This window comes from Papio anubis, unplaced genomic scaffold (genome assembly GCF_008728515.1).
Source record: "Papio anubis isolate 15944 unplaced genomic scaffold, Panubis1.0 scaffold206, whole genome shotgun sequence".
Classification (NCBI taxonomy): Eukaryota; Metazoa; Chordata; class Mammalia; order Primates; family Cercopithecidae; genus Papio; species Papio anubis.
Window position 1 is genome coordinate 95,226 of NW_022162088.1, and position 20,816 is coordinate 116,041.

Sequence of the window (20,816 nt, forward strand, 5' to 3'; positions counted from 1 at the left end):
AAATTCATTTTTTACTTACATGTTGTATTTAAAGAGGCCCAAGTTTTAAAGAGTAACAAAACATTTGATTATTATGATAATAAGGGTATAGGATAGATTTAATAATTATTATAGACTTGTCCTTTAAATAAAATCAGATTACAATTTGTTCAGAAAACACATTTTCTTTACACAAAATTCAAACCTTATAAAGGTGCTATGTCCTTAATTTTATCCTAAATCTCTTTGCAAGTGTTCCATGTCATAACATGATTACTCAGCTTGTGCCTCTATAAACAAAAAGGTTTATTTCTAAAATTTTACTTATTACTTGCAAAATCCCAAAGCATGAAGAAATTGTAATTGCGTAACAGGGTTTCTGTTGGTTATTCAGTGGCCTATGGTTAAAACTGCCTGATTTCTGACTCCTACATTTCTGCACCTTATTTAAAAAGATGTAAGAGAACAAAAAGCAAAGTTAAAAGCAGTATGTATCACCATGACAAAACCTGAAGTACATGTCATTTTACTCAAATTTTTAAAGATATAAACGGGCCACATGTATATACTTATCTATAAGTATAAACTGGGTATATGAATATACTCATTCAATATACTTTAAGTAACTTAAAAGTAACAGATTATTAAATTAGTAGATAGGTCTTGAATTTCAGAATTTGGGAATAATCCTTTCATAAAGTAGTAACTTTTTTCAAGGCTGCTCAGGGCCATAATCTCCAGTATTTCCCATTTGTTCCCCTTCTAGCTCAAAAGGAGGCCATAATCATTATACACACCTGAAAAGGATTCAAAAGTAAAGAAGAGGAGGAAAAAAGAAGCCCATTATACCACTTGGGATGAAATGCCAATCATCCTTCTTGCTCCCTCTATAACCCCCACCATTACCCTCACACATCAAGGCATTTTACTACACATTTTGACTAATTCCTCTGTTCTTTTTATCTTATCATACACTTTATATCAAATTATTTCTAAAGTATACCTTGTACCAGGAATTTTTCCTCATATTCAGCCTTCCCATCCACATATCAGATAACAACATTTGTGTACAGGTGTGGGCTACAAAAGGTCTAAGTCTTGAAGAAACTGCTAACTTAAGGCAGGTTGAATTACTCCAGTTCTTCAGTTCATAAGTGAGCAATTTCATAGCCATGGTTTCATCTTGTCTGAAGGACTGTTCTAATAATTCAACAGCCAACTGACCAAAATCACTATAAAAAGATAAAAGCCAAAATATACTCAGATTAACAAACTGCAATTTTAAGCCACTATTCTTATATACATTAATACTTTCTACCTTTTAATATTCTCACACACACTTACAGAATTATGAGGCATTAAAACTATAACTGTTTTCAGACATCTACATCTATTCACAAAATATTAAAATATGTCGCATTATGTACAAGACTGAAAAGGTGAATCCAGAGCACTTTCTCCCAGTCCTAGAAATCAAACTATAATCTCGAAGTCAATCAAAACTGACAATGTTACAATGCTCTGTTCAAAAAAGTTTATGCAGTATTTCAAACACAGAAAACAGTTGGTACCTGGTAAAGAGGAAGAACAATGTGACTAGGGACTAACCTAATTATGAGAAACATCTGAATTTTGAAGTTCCACTAAGTAACCATAGGATCCCTGTTAAGAGTTATTTTCAGTAACAGTTGGTCACTGTCCTCTAAAGACCCCACTTGGGAAGCGGGAGGTCTTAGTATATATTAGAAAACTTCTACAAACTACATTTCCAGTTTAATATTTCAATACTGCCCCCCCAAGTAAATTGTAAATTTTTATGAACTATGTCGTTAGTCTATGTATGTACTTCTAGCTTCTGAAGTGCCTCCCAGTTGAATTCAGTCTATTTTCTTATAACACAGCTCCAACCTCACTTCCGCCCTTTCCTTACCAATTCAAATGGAACTTTCTAATCCAATTGCTACCATTTGCAAAAATTAAAATGACTTCTGGTATTTCTTCTTTCTTTTGAGATAGGGTCTACCCTGTCACCCAGGCTGGAGTGCAGTGGCATGATCACAGCTCACTGCAGTCTCAACCTCCCAGGCTCAAGTGATCCTCAGCCTCCTGAGTAGCTGGGACCACAGACAAGTGCCACCACACTCAGCTAATTTTTAAATTTCATGTAGAGACGGGGTCTGCCTATGTTGCCCAAGCTGCATTTCTTCTTTCTTGCTGAAATATTTAATTCTTGGGTTGTAAATATAATAACCTCTTTTTCATAGAGGCAGAAAGTTTCTTTCTGAATTAAAAAATATATACGCTTCAATAATTTTCTGTCAATTGTACCAGTAAGATTATACATATAAATACATCACCGTTAAGTACGTGGCACTGTAACAGCCACTCAAACAATATCTACTTTGAATTTTTAAAATGTTTTCAAATAGTCTGGGCGCGGTGGCTCAAGCCTGTAATCCCAGCACTTTGGGAGGCCAAGATGGGTGGATCACGAGGTCAGGAGATCAAGACCATCCTGGCGAACACGGTGAAACCCCGTCTCTACTAAAAATTACAAAAAACTAGCCAGGCGAGGTGGCGGGTGCCTGTAGTCCCAGCTACTCGGGAGGCTGAGGCAGGAGAATGGCGTAAACGCGGGAGGCAGAGCTTGCAGTGAGCTGAGATCCGGCCACTGCACTCCAGCCTGGGTGACAGAGCGAGACTCCGTCTCAAAAAAAAAAAAAAAAATGTTTTCAAATAATAAAATATCACTTACTTGGAATACTGTTTCAGTTCTTCTGAAGTATCATCTACCAGGTCACTCTGCTTTGCTTCATATGCCATTGAACGATAGATCTTACAGGCAACTAATGCTTTAGCCATTGATTCTTCACCATGTTGCCATAAAAAACGGGCCATGACCTGCCTCTTCATAAGGCAAGCCCAAATTAAAAGTTCATTAAGTGGATAAGGAAAGCGCTTGGTTTCTGGATCATCAATGTCTACAATTTCATCTTTGGTTCTTTTCTTCTTTCCTTCTTCCACAACTGTATCAATCTTCCAGGGAAAATAAAGTTATAAAGATCATTATAATAAGGCCATATGAAATTTATGTCACTGAAAATTTTAATAAAATATCCTTTACATTATTCAGCTCCATAAAACTGCACATAATAGCATAAATTTTATAAACTGGATTTTTATTATAGCTCATAATTCATTTTATGAAAACGCTATTTTAACAGAAATGTCTTTGCAATAAACATTTCCCAAAATTTAAGGGCCTAAATATTTCAACTAATATTCTAATAGAACATAATTTTAATAAAGGGTTAGATAACATTTTTGTCATACATGTTCTTAATCAAGTATAACTGGAATGAAAGGAGTCAGGTAACCATTTATTAAAACATTTTAATTTGGTTATCATCATAGCTAAATATGAAAATGTAGGCCGGGTGCAGTGGCTCATGCCTGTAATCCTACCACTTTGGGAGGCTAAGGAGGGTGGATCACAAGGTCAAGAGATCGAGACCATCCTGGCCAACATGGTGAAACCCCATCTCTACCAAAAATACAAAAAATTAGCCGGTGTGGTGGCGGGTGCCTGTAGTGCCAGCTACTTGGGAGGCTGAGGCAGGAGAATCACTTGAACTCGGGAGGCGGAGGTTGCAGTGAGCCAAGATTGAACCAAAGCACTCCAGCCTGGTGACAGAGCAACACTCCATCTCAAAAAAAAAAAAAAAAGTAACAGAATCATTAACTTATAATTAATATCTCTGTGTATGAGAAAATGACAATTCTAAGACATACCCAAAAATGAAAGGTAATTCTTACTAAATCCAATTAGGTTTTTTTGTTTAATAATACTAAGTAATTTAGAAAGAAGAAAATAAAAACTCAGAAAGAATAATATTTAAATAAATTTACCTTTGGTCGGTAGGGCTGTGCTGTCTTAATGAAATGGTTATGCCTCATTTTTTCCTTTTTATCTGCCCTATTGCCAAAAGATTCATGACTCTTTCGCAACTGAGGAGTGCTGCTGGAGGTATTTCGGCCAGACCTCTGAAAATGAGCTCTTATTAGCTTTTACAGATTTAAACATGCTGACATGTTATAAAAATTCAAGAATCAATTTATATACGTGTGCAAATGTGTTTGTGTATAAACAAAATATGACTGCTTTAGGATTTTCATGACAAAATATTTCTAATTACTCTTAGTTGAAAATCTTCAATTTTATGACAGTGTTACTTTCTCCATTCTAATGTTAATTCTTAACATTTAAAGTGCATTTAATGTTAAAGCACATATATGGATTTCCCCCCAAATTTTACATACCCGATTATTTCCACCAAGACTATTATATATTAATCGAAAACGTTTCCTAGTATAGGTGCATCTGTAGGTTCCTCCCATGAGATATTCAATAACAAGTCCTATATCAATTAGAGTGATCTTATATCCTGGAGGAAGATTTCCCTAGAAACAAAACATGTTTTAAATAGATCAGATAGCATTTCTCAATATTGCCATGCCCTGCCTAGGAACAGGCCTACTCTCCAAAATGACAAATGTTTACTTTGTATAAGCAGCAAGGGCCAGGTGCAGTGGCTCACGCCTGTAATCCCAACACTCTGGGAGGCCAAGGTGGGTGAATCACCTGAGGTCAGGAGTTCGAGATCAGCCTGACCAACATGATGAAAACCCGTCTCTACTAAAACTACAAAAACATTGGCCAGGCAAGCTAGCACGTGTCTGCAGTTCCAGCTACTCAGGAGGCTGAGGCAGGAGAATCGCTTGAACTCGGGAGGCGGAAGTTGCAGTTAGCCAATATTGTGCCACTGCACTCCAGCCTGGGAGACAGAGCAAGACTTGGTCTCAAACAAACAACAAAAAAAGCAGCAGCAGCAAGGGTTGCCAGCAGCTATCTTTACAGAAGGAGATGTTTGTTTCTCTATTTGTTCTGTAAAAATACGGGATTCTGAAGTTCTGAGGTCTCAAAGGTGTGCCTTGAGACAGGAGTATGACCTAAAGCAGGAAGATAACAATTTCATCTCTCTATTGCCCCAATACTTCACACATAAGATGGAGGCTGGGTGCAGTGGCTCAGGCCTATAATCCCAGCACTTTGGGAGGCTGAGGCAGGCGGATCACCTGAGGTCGGGAGTTCCAGACCAGCCTGGCCAACATGGAGAGACCCGGTCTCTACGAAAAATACAAGAGCAAGACTCTGTCTCAAAAAAAAAAAAAAAAAAAAGAGACAATGGAAATGCTAATTGGCCAACTATTCCATTTTCATTGTGATATATATAAAAAATTGCATTTTTCTGCAAAACTAATGCTGTGTTATGTTTCCAGACTGGCCCAGAAATACACGTAAATATTTTTTAACCAAAATTATACTGGCGATATTATAGGTTTTTATAGTGTTGTCTAGGAATTAACTATCACTTGCAACATTGTTTAAAGCTAAGACTTCATTTTCCCATGGCAATTTACAAATGCACTTTTGGAACATACACCATTTGTGAGTTTGGAAAGATGGCCTGTTTAAAAATTTAAAAACTGGTTAATTTCATTAAATAATCTTAAAGGGATTTAATCATCAGATAATTTGTATTTATTAACTAATTCTGCCCTCCTACCATTACCATTTTTTTATTTCCCTGATTATAATGTCATGAACTTTTTTTTTTTTTTTTTAAATGTCTGTATTTTTACTATCTTGGTTTCACTGGGCATGGTGGCTCACGCCTGTAATCCTAGCACTTTGGGAGGCTGAGGGGGTGGATCACCTGAGGTCAGGAGTTTGAGATCATCCTGGCCAACATGGTGAAACGCCGACTGTACTAAAAATACAAAAATTAGCTAGGTGTGGTGCAGGGCACATGTAATCCCAGCTACTCAGGAGGCTGAAACAGAAGAATTGCTTAAACCCAGGATGCGAAGGCTGCAGTGAGCCAAGATCGCATCACTGCACTCTACTATGGGCAACAAAGGCGAAACTCCGTCTCAAAAATAAATAAATAAATAAATAAAATCTTGTTTTCATCTGTGAAATTTCTAATTTCTAGATAGCTATATCCTTTAAATCTCTAATTTGAAAATAAATCAAAATACATATTTCCATCTTGAATACATGATTTTTGGTTTTAACTCAAGCAGCCTCAAAATATGCTGCTTGAGCAATATTATTTATTAAAAATGACAAATGCCATTATATGAACCCACTTGAATAAGAAATATTTAAATTAGGTAAAATAATGTGAATTATCTATCAAATGTCATGACGATCAAGTTCTCAAACTATACTAAGCCATAAAACTCTTTACCAATGTGAATCAAAATATTCAATTACTGCCTTTACTTCAGGATTTATCACTTACAGAAATCAAAAAATAGGGCTTATTATCATAGCCACCAATGTAACAACAATGTATACAAATTCTCAGATTTGTTTCCAAAATTTTAACTACCATAATTCTTAGAAACATGGTCTTAAGGTCTCCCCCATTACTTAAGATTTCTAGGGGAAGGAGAGGAAATTTTAATTATTTAAAAAGACCAAATCAAACTGATGTGAAATGACCAGAATAGGCAAATCATTAGATTAATAGTTATCCTAGGAAGGAAACGGAAGTGGGGAGTAGAGAAGGAGAAGAAATGAGGAGTGACCGCTAAAGGGTACAGGGTAACTTTTCGAAGTATTATAAATGCTCTAAAGTTAGACTGTGGCAATGGTTGCACAACTCTGTGAATAAAGTCAAAAAAGTATGCCTTTTTTTTTTTTTTGAGACAAAGGATCTTGCTGTGTTGTCCAGGCTGGAGTGCAATGGCACAATCTCAGCTTGCAGCAACCTCCGCTTCCTAGGTTCAAGCAATTCTTCTGCCTCAGCCTCCTGAGTAGCTGGGACTACAGGCACACGCCACCACGGCTGGCTAATTTTTGTATTTTTAGTAGAGACAAGGTTTCACTATTTTGGCTAGGCTGTTCTTGAACTCCTGACCTCAAGCCACCACGCGCCTGGCCAATGTCTCCCCTTTTTAAATGAACGAATTTTGTTGTGAAATACATTTCAATAAAGCTATAAGAAAAAGCACGCACACATGGGCTGGAGTGTGTATGGCTCACACCTGTAATCCCAGCGATTTGGGAGGCTGGTGGGTGGTCACCTGAGGTCAGGGGTTGAGAGACCAGCCTGGCCAACAGTGACCCCATCTCTACAAAAATAATAACAATAATAAATGGGGCTGGTAGCGGTGGCTCAGAGCCTGTAATCCCAGCACTTTGGGAGGCGAGATGGGAGGATCGCGAGTTCAGGAGGTCGAGACCATCCTGGCTGACAGTGGCTCCATCTCTACCAAATACAAAAATTGGCGGGGGCAGTGGCGCGACGCCGCGCCTGTACTCCCAGCTACTCGGAGGCTGAGGCAGGAGGAATGGCGTGTGAGCAGAGGCCGGGGCTTGCAGTGAGCTGAGAGATCGGCCACTGCCTCCAGCCTGGGCAACAGAGCCAGACTCGTCTCTAAAAATAAATAATAATAATAATAACCAATAAATAAATAAATAAGCGGGTGTGGTGGCACACACCTGTAGTGCCAGCTACTTGGGAGGCTGATAGGAGAACTGCTTGAACCTGAGAGGCAGTGGGTGCAGTGAACCAAGATCGTGCCATTGCACTCCAACCTGGGCAACAGACCAAGACTCCATCTCAAAAAAAACAAAATCAGCCAGGCGTGGTGGCAGACACCTGCAATCCTAGCTACTCAGGAGGCTGAGGCAGGAGAATCACTTGAACCCGGGAGATAGAGGTTGCAGTGAGCCAAGATCGCGCCACCGTACTCCAGCCTGGGCAAGAAAGGGCAAAACTTCATTTCCAAAAAAAAATTTTTTTAATATAAAATGTCTCGGTTCTTCCTATGGGATAGTTTAGTATTAGATCAGTTACAAAATAATGAAAATGAAAACAGAAAATGACATTTTTAAAAAACATCCTCAAGGCTGTTAAAAATGACATTTCTAATGTCATTCTTTTTTCTTAAGACAGGGCCTTGATGTGTACCCAGACTGGAGTACAGTGGCTCAATGACAGCACACTGCAGGCTCAAGTGATCCTCCCTCAGTGCCCCCCAACACCCCCACCAATCATTTGGGACTACACGCAGGTGACAACATGCCAGGCTAATTTTTAATTTTTTTGTAGAGACAAGGTCTCGCTTTGTTGCCCAGGCTGGTCTCGAACACTTTCTCTCTGGCGATCCTCCCACCTCAGACTACCAAAGTGCTGGTATTACGGGTATGAGCCACCAGGCCTGGCCTTCGATGTGTTTAATAATGCACTCATATTAAGTAGCAAGTAAAAGCTGAAATAAATAATTCTAAACAAAATTTAAGTTTAGAAACTTAGAAGATATTTTAACCAAATAAATATAAAGACTATTTTATCAAGGAAAACAAAACTGTATTGAACACCAATATAAATGGCTATAAAAGTGGTGATAAATGTTTAAAACTTTTAGTTCACAAACAATCCTGATAGGAGAGAAGAGGAATAAGAGTACATCAATTTAGTGGCCACAGAATAGCCTGAGATCATGAGAGTGTTATACATTCATCACTACCAATACTAGATTTTGTTTTACTTTTAAAAATGTTAAAGCGATTTATATATATTTAGGGTTACAAGTATAGATTTCTTACATGCATGTGTTATGTAGTGGTGAAGACTAGGCTTTCAGTGTACCTATTACCTGAATGGTGAATAGTGTACCCACAGGTAAATTGTTCAACCCTCACCCCCCAACCCAACCTCCCACCTTTTGTTAAGTCTCCAGTGTCTATCATTCCACTCTATGTCCACAGGTACCCATTGTTTAGCTCCAACTTATAAGTGAAAACGTGGTATTTGACTAAGTTATTTCACTTAGGATAATGAACCTCTAGTTCCATTCACATTGCCACAAAGGACATGATTTCATTCTTTTGTATGGCTGAGTAGAAACACTACATTTTTTTTTTAAGGGGAGAGAGCTTTTCAGTATTTCTACTGGCAATTTTTTTTAAGGGGAGAGAGCTTTTCAGCATTTTTACTGGCAAAGTCTGCCATTAAGATCATGACCCTGTCCTCAATTTCCTTATTCAGTATCCTTTACATTCGGACAATTTTCTAAGGAACAAATTTCTGCTGAAGATAGAGGAAAAAAGATACATTCTATCAACAGTCTTTCTTTTATGAACCAATGAGCTTTATACATCATATTCTATCTTGGATGACCAGAAGCTCAATAGCTTTTTTTTTTTTTTTTTTTTTTTTTAAGACAGAGTCTCACTCTGTTCCCAGGCTGGAATGCAATGGCAAGATCATGGCTCGTGGCAGCCTCCACCTCCTGGCCTCAAGCGATCCTCCCACCTCAGCCTCCCGAGTAGCTGGTACTACAGGTGTGCACCACCATGCCCAGGTAATTTTTTTAACTTTTTGTAGAGATGTGATTTCAGCATGCTGCCCAGGCTGGTCTCGAACTCCTGGGCTCAAGCAATCCACCAGTCTCAACCTGCCGAAATGCTGGGATTACAGGTTTGAGCCTCCCATGCCTGGCAGTGGTCTTAATTTCATAAATTCTCTTTTTTTCTTGTTTTCTGATACATTATGCTCTTTACTCCTCTCTTACCACAAATTCAGCTCATATTTTATCTTGTTCTGTAAACTAATTTTATTGGTATTTCCAAAATGTATTTAAATGCTTTAAAAAAAAAAAGATGAAATATAAATGATTTTTTAAAATAACATTTTTCAAAAGCAAAAATAATCTTTTACCTGTTTGACGTCTCGAACAAGATGAAACAGCATTGGATTAGTTGGACCTTGTTTCTTTAGGGAGAAAAAGTTACAGCAAACTATTATTTTTCTTCTAAAATAATTTAAAGTTTACAGGATTTTTGAGAACCTCCTTATATAAATTACACTGTTTTGGAGTTATTTCCTTAAGTTCTATTCATAAAGTAGAACAACAAAGAATTGTCACGTTTACTGCCAAAAAACAAATAATCTTAGAGTATCACTAAAATGATACATTCTTTTTTGTTTCATAAAAGTCATGTCAACACTGCAACTTTACAACTGTACCTTAAATTTAAATTTACATTTATTTCATTGATAATGGCGCCGTACAATACCTTTCTTCTTGTTAAAATGTCTGTTCCTCTGTTCCATCACTAATAAAGTCATATTGAGACTTTAATATTTTGAGTAATAAGTCTTTTAACACAAGCTTGTCCAACCTGTAGCCCACGGGCTGCACACAGCCCAAGAAGGCTTTGAATGCGGCCCAGCACAAATTTGTAAATTTTCCTAAAACATTGAGTTTTTTTCCAATTTTTTTTTTTTTAAGCTCATCAGCTATCGTTAGTGTATTTTATGTATGGCCCAAGACAATTCTTCTTCCAATGTGGCTCAGGAAAGCCAAAAGATTGGACATCCCTGATTTAACATTTATATATGCCATAATTTTGCCATTATCTTACTTCTCTTAATATATAATGTTAGAGTGGACTAATCACAAGTTCCACCTTTCTAGTAATCTCATTTTGATGGCAGTCTGTGTTTTGAAAAAATAGCCAAATATCTATTCTCCTCGACCAAGAAGGAAGTAAATGGCTCAAAAAGACCTGAGGTAGTCATTTGACCCGTCTGAAATTTAATGCAATGAATTCCAGGTGACACAAATCAAGAGACTTCTAAATACTTTAAATCCTATTGTTTAAAAGAATTATCAAATGGGATTTAATGCCACCCGTGTATTGATATTTTATATGATAAGTTATTATAGTAATCAACTCAATCTACTTTTCTATTTTGATCACATCTACTTTGTAAAATGTTTTAAAATTTAACTGGGTGCACCTACCATTATTTCTTTTTTTTTTTTGAGATGGAATCTTGCTCTGTCGCCCAGGCTGGACTGCAGAGGTGCAATCTCGGCTCACTGCAAGCTCCGCCTCCTGGGTTCACGCCATTCTCCTGCCTCAGCCTCCCAAGTAGCTGGGACTACAGGTGCCCGCTGCTACCACGCCCTGCTAACTTTTTTGTATTTTCAGTAGAGACGGGGCTTCACTGTGTTAGCCAGGATGGTCTCCTGCCTCAGCCTCCCAAAGTGCTGGGATTACAGGCGTGAGCCACCGCACCCGGCCATCTACCATTATTTCTTTGGAGAAAAAGTTATTTTCTTTTATATTCCTGGCTTTCAAATTCTATATAATATCTAAGATGACTACAATTGACATTGCATATAAATTATACTTTACTTTGCTCTGTCTTCTTTTTACAAGATTTATTTAGGGCCGGGCACGGTGGCTCAAGCCTGTAATCTCAGCACTTTGGGAGGCCGAGGCGGGTGGATCACCTGAGGTTGGGAGTTCGAGACCAGCCTGACCAACACGGAGAAACCCCGTCTCTACTGAAAAAACACAAAATTAGCCCAGTGTGGTGGCGCATGCCTGTAATCCCACCTACTCGGGAGGCTGAGGCAGAAGAATCGCTTGAACCCGGGAGGCGGAGGTTGTGGTGAGCCGGAGGTTGTGGTGAGCCGAGATCACGCCACTGTGCTCCAGCCTGGGCGACAAGAGTGAAACTCCATCCCCCCAAAAATAAAAAATTTAAAAAACAACAACAACAATATTTATTTAGTCTATCCACTCAGGGGCTAAGTTCTCTCTGCCAATTCTCCCCCACAGGTTAACTTTTTAAAATAAGAGTTTCTTCTAAGTTAGTAAGAAGCATCTCATATTTTGGAAGTATTGGGGAATTTCATTGCATTTTTCTCCAACGGTATATAATCATATGCAAAGGCACTTAGAATTTTTTAAATTCTATTTTATCCTACTCTATTAAATGTTTATCCATTAAAAATAAACTGTTAGTAAATAATAAATGTACTTTAACATAGAAATTCTCAAAGTATGACCTGGGGACACCTGAGGCCCCCATGATTCCTTTGGGAGTTCCATGAGATCAAGACTTTTTTCCTAATCATATTAAAATTGTATTTGTATTGTTTCATTCTTATTCTCTCCGTGTTTGGTGAAGTTTTCCAGAAGCTTTCTGATGTGTGATATTGTGAGATTAAATTCAGAAGCAAATATGAGAATCCAGCTGCTTTTATAAGGCTAGACTTTAAAGACATTTGCAAAAATGTTTTCCTCTCCTCAGCAATTTTTCTGTTTTCTTTAAAAATAAAAACATAGCAGGCTGGGCGCGGTGGCTCATGCCTGTAATCCCAGCACTTTGGCAGGTCAAGGCGGGTGGATCACCTTAGATCAGGAGTTCAAGACCAGCCTGGCCAACATGATGAAACCTCATCACTACTAAAAATACAAAAATTAGCCGGGTGTGGTGGTGGGCATCTCTAATCCTAGCTACTCGGGAGGCTGAGGCAGGAGAATCACTTGAATCTGGGACGTGGAGGTTGCAGTGAGCTGAGATTGTGCCATTGCACTCCAGCCTGGATGACGAGAGCAAAACTCCGTCTCAAAAAAATAAATAAAAATAAAAACGTATCAGGCAGAAGGTGCTAATTTAAGAAAAAAGAAATACAAATAACAAATATTTATGTTAACATGGGATAAGTTTAGAAATTTTAAGTAAACATAATTGCTACTTTAATAAAAACAAATATTTTTTAAAACTCGCATTTTTACATTCTAAAATACCAACACACATAAACAAAACCTCTTTAGAAAAGCTCTCTGAAGTTCTTGATAATTTTAATGTAAAGGAACCCTGAAATTAAAAAGTTTGAGAACCACTACTTTATCATGTTGCAAGCCCTTAAATGTTTTAAAACTTCATCAATAATTGATGCTAAAAGTAACTACAGTATTTTCTTAAGACCTTTGAGTTACATAATTTAAAAATTACTTGCCTTGCTAATGGGATCAATGTTTATTTTTATTATTTTACACTGCTTTATATTTCAGGGATAAACCTTACTACAGCACAATGAATAATCCTTTTAATTTTTACATCTATCCACTAGAGACAGTAAAATGTCAACAAAGTTCAATGCAAATGTGCTATGCACTATTAAAAGAAAATAATGGAGGCTGGGCCTAGTGGCTCATGCCTGTAATCCCAGAACTTTGGGAGGCTGAGGCAGGCGGATCACCTGAAGTTGGGAGTTCAAGACCAGCCTGGTCAACATGGTAAAACCCCACTTCCACTAAAAATACAAAAATTAGCTGGGCATGGTGGCGCACACCTGTAATCTCAGCTACTCAGGAGGCTGAGGCAGGAAAATTGCTTGAACCCGGGAGCCAGAGGTTGCAGTGAGCCCAGATCGTGCCACTGCACTCCAGCCTGGGCGACAGAGTGAGATTCTGTCTCAAAAAAAGAAAAAAATGGGAGAAAATAAGATATAATACCTACTTTAAAGAAATTTACAATGCAAAGGGAAAGACCTAATAATTGTACTTAACTATGCCATCAAGCTTCATGGAACCAGTGGCATGCATTTGAGCTAAGTTCTAAGCAATGAACAACATTTCAATAAACGGGTTATTAGTTGGAAGCAAAACAGACCAGCACTGTGAAAACAGCAAATGCTTTTTAAAAAAAGTTTGTATTTTTGGCTGGGTGCTGTGGCTCATGCCTGTAATCCCAGCGCTTTGGGAGACTGAGGCAGGCAGATTATGAGGTCAAGAGACCAAGACCATCCTGGCCAACATGGTGAAACGCCGACTGTACTAAAAATACAAAAATTAGCTGGGTGCGGTGGCACATGCCTGTAGTCCCAGCTACTTGGGAGGCTGAGGCAGGAGAATCACTTGAAACAGGGAGGTGGAGTTTGCAGAGAGCCAAGATGGCGCCACTGCACTCCAGCCTGGCGACAGAGCGAGACTCCATCTAATAAAAAAAAAAAAAAAGTTTTTATTTTTAGTAAATAGTAGGTAGACATTTACCATCTTATTGCCGCCGTTCCCCTCTCCCCCAGGATTTGGGGAGCAATAAAAAGGCCAAGTGAGAAAAGTAGCTGGGGCAATATATGAAGATCTTTGAAAATCAAGTTAAGGATTTGGGTAGTAAATTCATATTCATCAGAAAACCACTAAGAAGGGTAGTATATCTTCAATGCTAATGATAATAAAAATTTGGAATAAAATGAGAAAGTCTTTGTGACAAGAATAATAAGTTTTCAGGAGTCCTTTACCAAAAAAATGAAAACAGTATGTAAGCTAAAAGGGGTATACCATGAGGTCAAACAATGAATGTAAAAAAAGAGCAAAAAGCAATGCATAATTCCTCCATTAGACAACAGAGTCAAAAGAAACATAATCACCCTATAATTAAGAAGTTGATCCTATAGTTTTAAAAAGGGGTGAGGGGAGGGAAAGGGAGACAGATAGGAAAGAGAGGTAGGCTTAACAGCCCTATGTGAGTATGGTGACAGGGAATGGGTTCTAAAAACAAGGAAAGGGTTTCAGACTGTAATACAACCAATCCATACTAAGACTGGCTATAATTTTTTCATATAATCGAGGAAGACATTAAGGGTTTTATCAATAGGAACGGCTATATTCAGGTAAAGTAACATTTCCCAAAAGATAAAATGTAGTCAATAAAGAATTTTAACGTAGACTTACAGTGTTGTAAAGTTCTTCCAGTCTTGGAATGGTAAGGAATTTATGCATGCTTACTCCATTTTCAATAAGAAGTTTTACAAATGCAACTCTATCCATTACAAGAGCATCAAGCATAGCTTGTTCCAAGGATCCAACCTAGGAGTATCAAATTTAATAAGTATATAGTTCACATATTCTAATTATACAAACACTTTTAAATGTTAAGTCCTTAGGATTTATATTTAATTTGTTCCCAACAGTTTTAGAACAAAATTAGAAAGATGCAACACAGTAAAAAGCTAGTAAGACTTCAGGTGTTGAGGGAATAGATTAAAAGACCTCTCTAGAACAACATTTCTTAAAGAATATTCCACAAACACTACTTCTGTAGGAGAATAAATGTTACATGGGGGAAAAAACAGAATCCATCATCAATTAAATCTCGGGAAAGAATACCTTAAAGCAATGCTCTCGGTGTTTAGGGAAAGTTTTGTGGTAAGGATTATTTCAATAATTGAGTGCTGTTACTAACATTTAATGGGTAGGGTCAAGGGACATCAGAAATCAAGCAATATGCTGGAGAATTCTACTCAGAAAGAAACTATCCCGCATCCCACACAACTTTTTATTATCCTGTTAGATGTTCATGAGTGAAAAACCAGTAATTCTGCCTTACAAATGAACACTAAGTATTTCATCATGGTTTTTGTTCTACAATGAATTTTCCAAAAATACAACCACCAGATAAGTCAGGCAAGATTGTACTTAGTTTTCTTCAGAACTTTAAAAGAAATCATTCATTATTAGGGAAAAGAAATCACTTGACAGCAGTACAACTTATGTCATTTGTGCTTAATATAACACATCTGTATCATTCAGCATTTGTAGCGGTCCTTTATATATTAAAGCCTATTTTATAGACTTCAACAGACTTTCAAATCAAATACTGGTAAATCAGTAGAGACACAAAATGTAGGTATTTCACTGAGTTTTATTAATAAATATTGTTTTAACATAGTCTGTATATTTTTTAATATTTTGTATATTTCTGTGTATTTTTAAAAATTTAGTACCACATTACTAAAAACATCTTTGTGGCAAAAATCAATACAAAACCACTGGTTTTTTTACCCATTACTTTCCAATCTTATTCTATCTTCAGAGGTTTAACACACAACTACACAACTTCTCTAGAGGAACTTGTATTACCATTTCTTTCTCCAATCTATCTTCAATTTACATCACCTAGCAAGGATATAGTCTTCATGATATTTTCAGTATATACTTTCCATTTTTTCAGACGGGGTCTCATTCTGTCACCCAGTGGCACAATCATAGCTCACTGCAGCCTCAAACTTAGGGGTTCAAGGGATGTTCCCACCTCAGCCTCCCACATAGCTAAGAACTACAGGTGTGCACCCCTGTACCTGCCTTTTTTCTTTTTCTTTTATTTTTTTAAATAGGGACAGGTCTCAAACTCCTGGCCTCAAGTGATCTTCCTACCTCAGCCTCCCACAGTACTGGAATTAAAAGGCATGAGCCACCACACCTAGGCCTATTTTAAGTATATACTGATGAAATGTATGCCTTTTACATGATGGCATTTAAAGATACAAGGTATGTTTTCTGTGACATTTTTCAATACTCAATTCTGTCACAAGGAAAATATTTTCACATGCTTAAAAATAAGGCCCGATTTCCAAGAAATTAATACTTATTAGTTTTCTCTACATTAATAGGCTGTAGTTTATCATGGCATGTTACTACTATTTTACTTCAGATTATTTCCTTCTTTCTCTTATCACATACAAATAATCCTGATGTTATTACTTATTCTAACAGTAATATTCTAACATTATTCTAGTGCCCACTTGATCTTTCTTTGTCCTACACTTGCAAAGGATGTTTATCTGTTTCCCAGGATATTTAAGTTACCAACAACATACTTGTATTAGTATGTATAACTGCAGCATTTACACTCATTATAACTGCAGGCATCTGACTTATGTGTTTTATATTGCCAATCTTGAACATTTGTATACTGAAATATTTATTTTTTATTATAAATCATTTATTCTGTCTTATTACAGTTAGGGCATTATACATATATTCTTAATTTATGTAATTATGACATTTCACTTTAGTAGAATAAAAGGAGATATAACAAAAGTATTGTTTTTAAAACAAGAACATTCTATCTGTGTTTATAATCACTGCCCTAGAACAAAAACTTAATTTTCATATCTGAGGGGAAAAAAGAGACCATTTAAAAAAAAAAGTGTCTGCTTTGTAAGGAGCATTTCCTCAATCACTCAATGCATACTGAACTCCTGGCAAGTAAGAAGAAAGAAGAAAAATAACTGTTCTGCAAATTCTAAGTTTAGCAAGAAGCACAAAATCAAATAGGTAACATTATGCAGAAGAAATCCATCAGACAAACCACATATACACAGAAGATAAATGCTTCATCCAAGCCTTTACATCTGAGGAGAACAAAATCCAGTGAAATTATTCAAGGGAAAAATAAGGTTGGTTATAGTCATCACAAATGATTAACATTAATTTTTTTCCTCTGTAGTCCTGCAAGAGGAGAAGTGACTAAATAAACTGTTTTTTTATTGCTATATAGGAAATACACTTCCATGGTTAAAAAAAAAAAAATCAAACACTACAAAATGGTATAAAATAAAACTTTCTCTCCTCCAGCCCCCATCTCTCCAAGATGAATCCTATGTTAACAGTTTTAGAAAGGTACTATTACTACACAGTACATGTAGATATGCATGAATGTTTGTACATTCATAAGGAGAATTTGCCACAATTAAGATCATACTGTGCATACTTTTCTGCAATTTGCTGTTTATATTTACTATGTGGACAAAAAGGATCTAGTTCATCCTCTGTAAAGGCTGGTAATACTTCAAGGTACAGATGAACATTTAATCTGCCCAGCCTCCTATTGATTCAGACATGTAACAAAATTTTAAGTGATTACTACATACCAAGCTGTCAATACAATAGTAAACAAAACTGAAAAATATTCTTGCCCTCAGAAAGTTTACTTTCTAGGAGAAAGACAAACAAACAATAAATAATAGCTACATTATATGGTTTGTCAGATGGCGACAAAAGTTAGGAAAAAATAGCAGGGAAGAATGCTGGTTTAGGGGGATGCTATTAAAATAGGGTGGACAGAGGAAGTCCAAAGAGGAGACATTTGGTTAGAGGCCAGAAAGATAGGAGGAATTAAGCCCACGTGGGTATCTAGGGAAGAATATTAAGATAGAGAGACAGGCAAGTACAAAGCCTAGAGATAGGAGCATGCTTGATATGTTCAAAGAAGAGCAAGAATGCCAACAAGGTTAGATAAAAAAGAGCAAAGCGGATAGTAGTAGCATGTAAGGCTCTGGATTATGCTCTGAGTAAATGGAATGTGATTCATCTCCTGTTCGTAAAAGGACAGCAAGTATGAGAGAAGTGAAACCAAAAAGTATGCTACTGAAATAACACAAAAGAAGGATGATGATAGACTAGACCAGGATGATAAAATTAGGTATTTTGAAAGTAGATCTGACAAGATTTACAGATGGAATTGGATTGGAATACATGAGAAAGAGAAAAGTAAAACACTAAAGATTCTCATCTTAGAAACTAGGAAGAAGTTGTTTCCATTTAGTAGGATGAGGAAGATTAAAAAAAGAATAGGTCTAAACATCAGGGGGAATGCTAGAATGGATTCTCTTGTATACAGAGCATGAGTTCCAAAGCTTCTTTCAGTTCTAAGATTCTTAGAGATCTATATACTCTATAAAAAAATAAGGTTTTATCTAGAGGCATATATTAAATCCTAAACTGGATCGGAATGGTGTAGAAATACTTAGCTAAACTATTTTCGAACTATTGGCAGAAAAGTAAAATGTCAAGTCAGTTCACAGTTCCCGCAAATACTTTTTTATTACTTAGTGTAATTTAATTGTATTGTGTATGTAGATTATTTACATACCAGCCACTGCTGTCCATAAACAAATACATGATTTTTGGCAATGTCAACTCTATCCCATGCCAATGTAAGGATAAGCTGGTCAAATGCAGATGCATTAGTACCTAATCAAATAAAGAAAATAGTTGATAGGTTCAATTAATTTATCTCCATTAAAAGGTGAACACTTTTTTTTTTTTTAAGAGATGGGGTCTTGGTCTGTTGCTCAGGATAAAGTGCAAAGGTGATCATGGCTCACTGCAGCCTCAAATTCCTGGGTTCAAGTGTACCTCCCACCTTAGCTTCTGAGTAGCTGAGACTACAGATGAGCACCACCACACCCAGCTAATTTTTTTAACTTTATGTAGAGACAGAGTCTCACTTGTTGACCAGGCAGGTCTCAAACTCCCGGCCTCAAGTGATCCTGCCACTTGGGCCTCCCAATATGCTGGGATTACAAGTGTGAGCCAGAGTGCCCAGCACGAACACTTATGACATCTCCCCACCATTCTTTAGTTAACTTACACAGCTGGTGTCAGCCACCATTCAGAAGTAGCCTGCCTCAGAGAGATAAGATAAGCCCCAGGGTTAAGAACTTTACCTTTCCAACTATAAACAACATATTCCCATTCATTGCAAACATTTAGAAATGCAGAAAAATGAGAAGAAAACAAAGATGAACTGTTTCTATCACAGAGAGAGCACTATCAGGATTCTGAAAACAGCCTGTCAGGTACTTTTCTGTGCATATACAAGCTCATACATAAACTTTCCATTTTTTATTCAAAAATGGGTTCATACTACAAAAGTGTTCAGTAGCTTGCTTTATGTACCTGGATATCGTACCCTGGTTCTTCCTAAAATTATATATAAATCTACCTTATATATACTTAGGTGAGCCACAATTTATTTAACAAATACTTCAAATGGTAGATATTCAAATTATTTTGAATTTTTTGCTGAGTATGTTTTTGTGCACATGCTTGAATATTCAAATAGGATGATATTCTAGAAGTCAAATTACTAGGTACAAGGATATATACTTCAAGGTTTTTGATATACTCCAAAATACTTCAGATCGCTTCTACCATCCACCAGGGGAGGGGTATAACCATAACCATTTCTCCATGTGCCATGGAGAGGGGAGTTTCCTTCTTTTCTTTTCTTTTTTGAGACCGGGTCTCTCCCTGTTGTCCAGGCTAGAGTGCAGTGGCGTGGGCTTGGTTCACTGCAACCTCTGCCTCCTGGGCTCAACTGACCCTCCCACCTCAGCCTCACTCAAGTAGCTGGGACCACTGGTGCATGGCACCACACTAGGCTAATTTTTGTATTTTTTGTAGAGACAGGGTTTTGCCAAGTTGCCCAGACTGATCTCAAACTCCTGGGCTCAAGGGATCTGCTTATCTCAGCCTCCCCAAAATGTATTACTGTAACATTGGCCATCCTTCCATATTTTCTCTAAGTATTTGGATTCCTCTATTAATTATCTATTACATAAGTTCTGACCCATTTTTCCACGAGGTAGTCATCTTTCTCTTATTAATTTTTAACAGCTCTTTTTGATCCCTCCACTTCAACATTTCTCTTCCTTAGTTTCCTCATCTATAAAATGAGTAAAACCACAGGAAATCTGACTCATAGGAATGAGATAATGTAAACCACTTAGATATAGTGGTTAATACACAGAAAGGTACATGGTAAATAATTAATGAATATGGTACTTTCTTTATAACCTTTTTATTTATTTATTTATTTTTCTGAGACACAGTTTCACTCTGTCACCCAGGCTGTAGTACAGTGGTGTGATCCTGGCTCACTGCAACCTCCACCTCCCAGGTTCAAGCAATTCTTATGCCTCAGCCTCCAGAGTAGCTGGGACTAAAGGCTCCCACTACCACCCTCGGCTAATTTTTGTATTATTAGTAAAGACGAGGTTTTGCCATGTTGGCCAGGCTGATCTTGAACTCCTGACCTCAAGTGATCCACCTGCCTCAGTCTCCCAAATTGCTGGGATCACAGGTATGAGTCAGCGGACGCAGCCTTATTTATTTTTATGCAATCCCATTTATTATTTTTTTTTCCTTTTTGGTTTCTAGGTTTCCTATCACTTGTGATCTCTTGATACCATGATCCCAGATGATATAAATATATTTCATCACAGTATTTTAAAAATGCTTAATGTATTGGCAATTTATTATGGTCTAATATGCAAGAAAATTCTTGTAAATAAAAGGACAGTATCCTCTTAATGTGATGGGTTCC

At 37.2% G+C, this 20,816-nt stretch overlaps 1 protein-coding gene across 4 annotated transcripts in view; it reads right to left on the reverse strand.

Annotated features, from left to right (window-relative positions):
- LOC101025161 (transient receptor potential cation channel subfamily M member 7) overlaps positions 1–20,816 on the reverse strand; it is a 101,513-nt gene that overhangs the window by 48,214 nt on the left and 32,483 nt on the right. For 3 of the 4 annotated variants that reach the window (XM_031661628.1, XM_031661627.1, XM_031661630.1), the window contains exons 10-16: positions 18,579–18,679; positions 14,597–14,731; positions 9,777–9,830; positions 4,300–4,440; positions 3,889–4,023; positions 2,735–3,015; positions 983–1,211 (exon numbers count right to left, since the gene is read on the reverse strand). In XM_031661628.1, coding sequence (XP_031517488.1) covers positions 983–1,211; positions 2,735–3,015; positions 3,889–4,023; positions 4,300–4,440; positions 9,777–9,830; positions 14,597–14,731; positions 18,579–18,679 — 1,076 coding nt within the window. The remainder of the gene's footprint in view (positions 1–982; positions 1,212–2,734; positions 3,016–3,888; positions 4,024–4,299; positions 4,441–9,776; positions 9,831–14,596; positions 14,732–18,578; positions 18,680–20,816) is intronic. The other variant, XM_031661629.1, reaches the window with a different exon arrangement.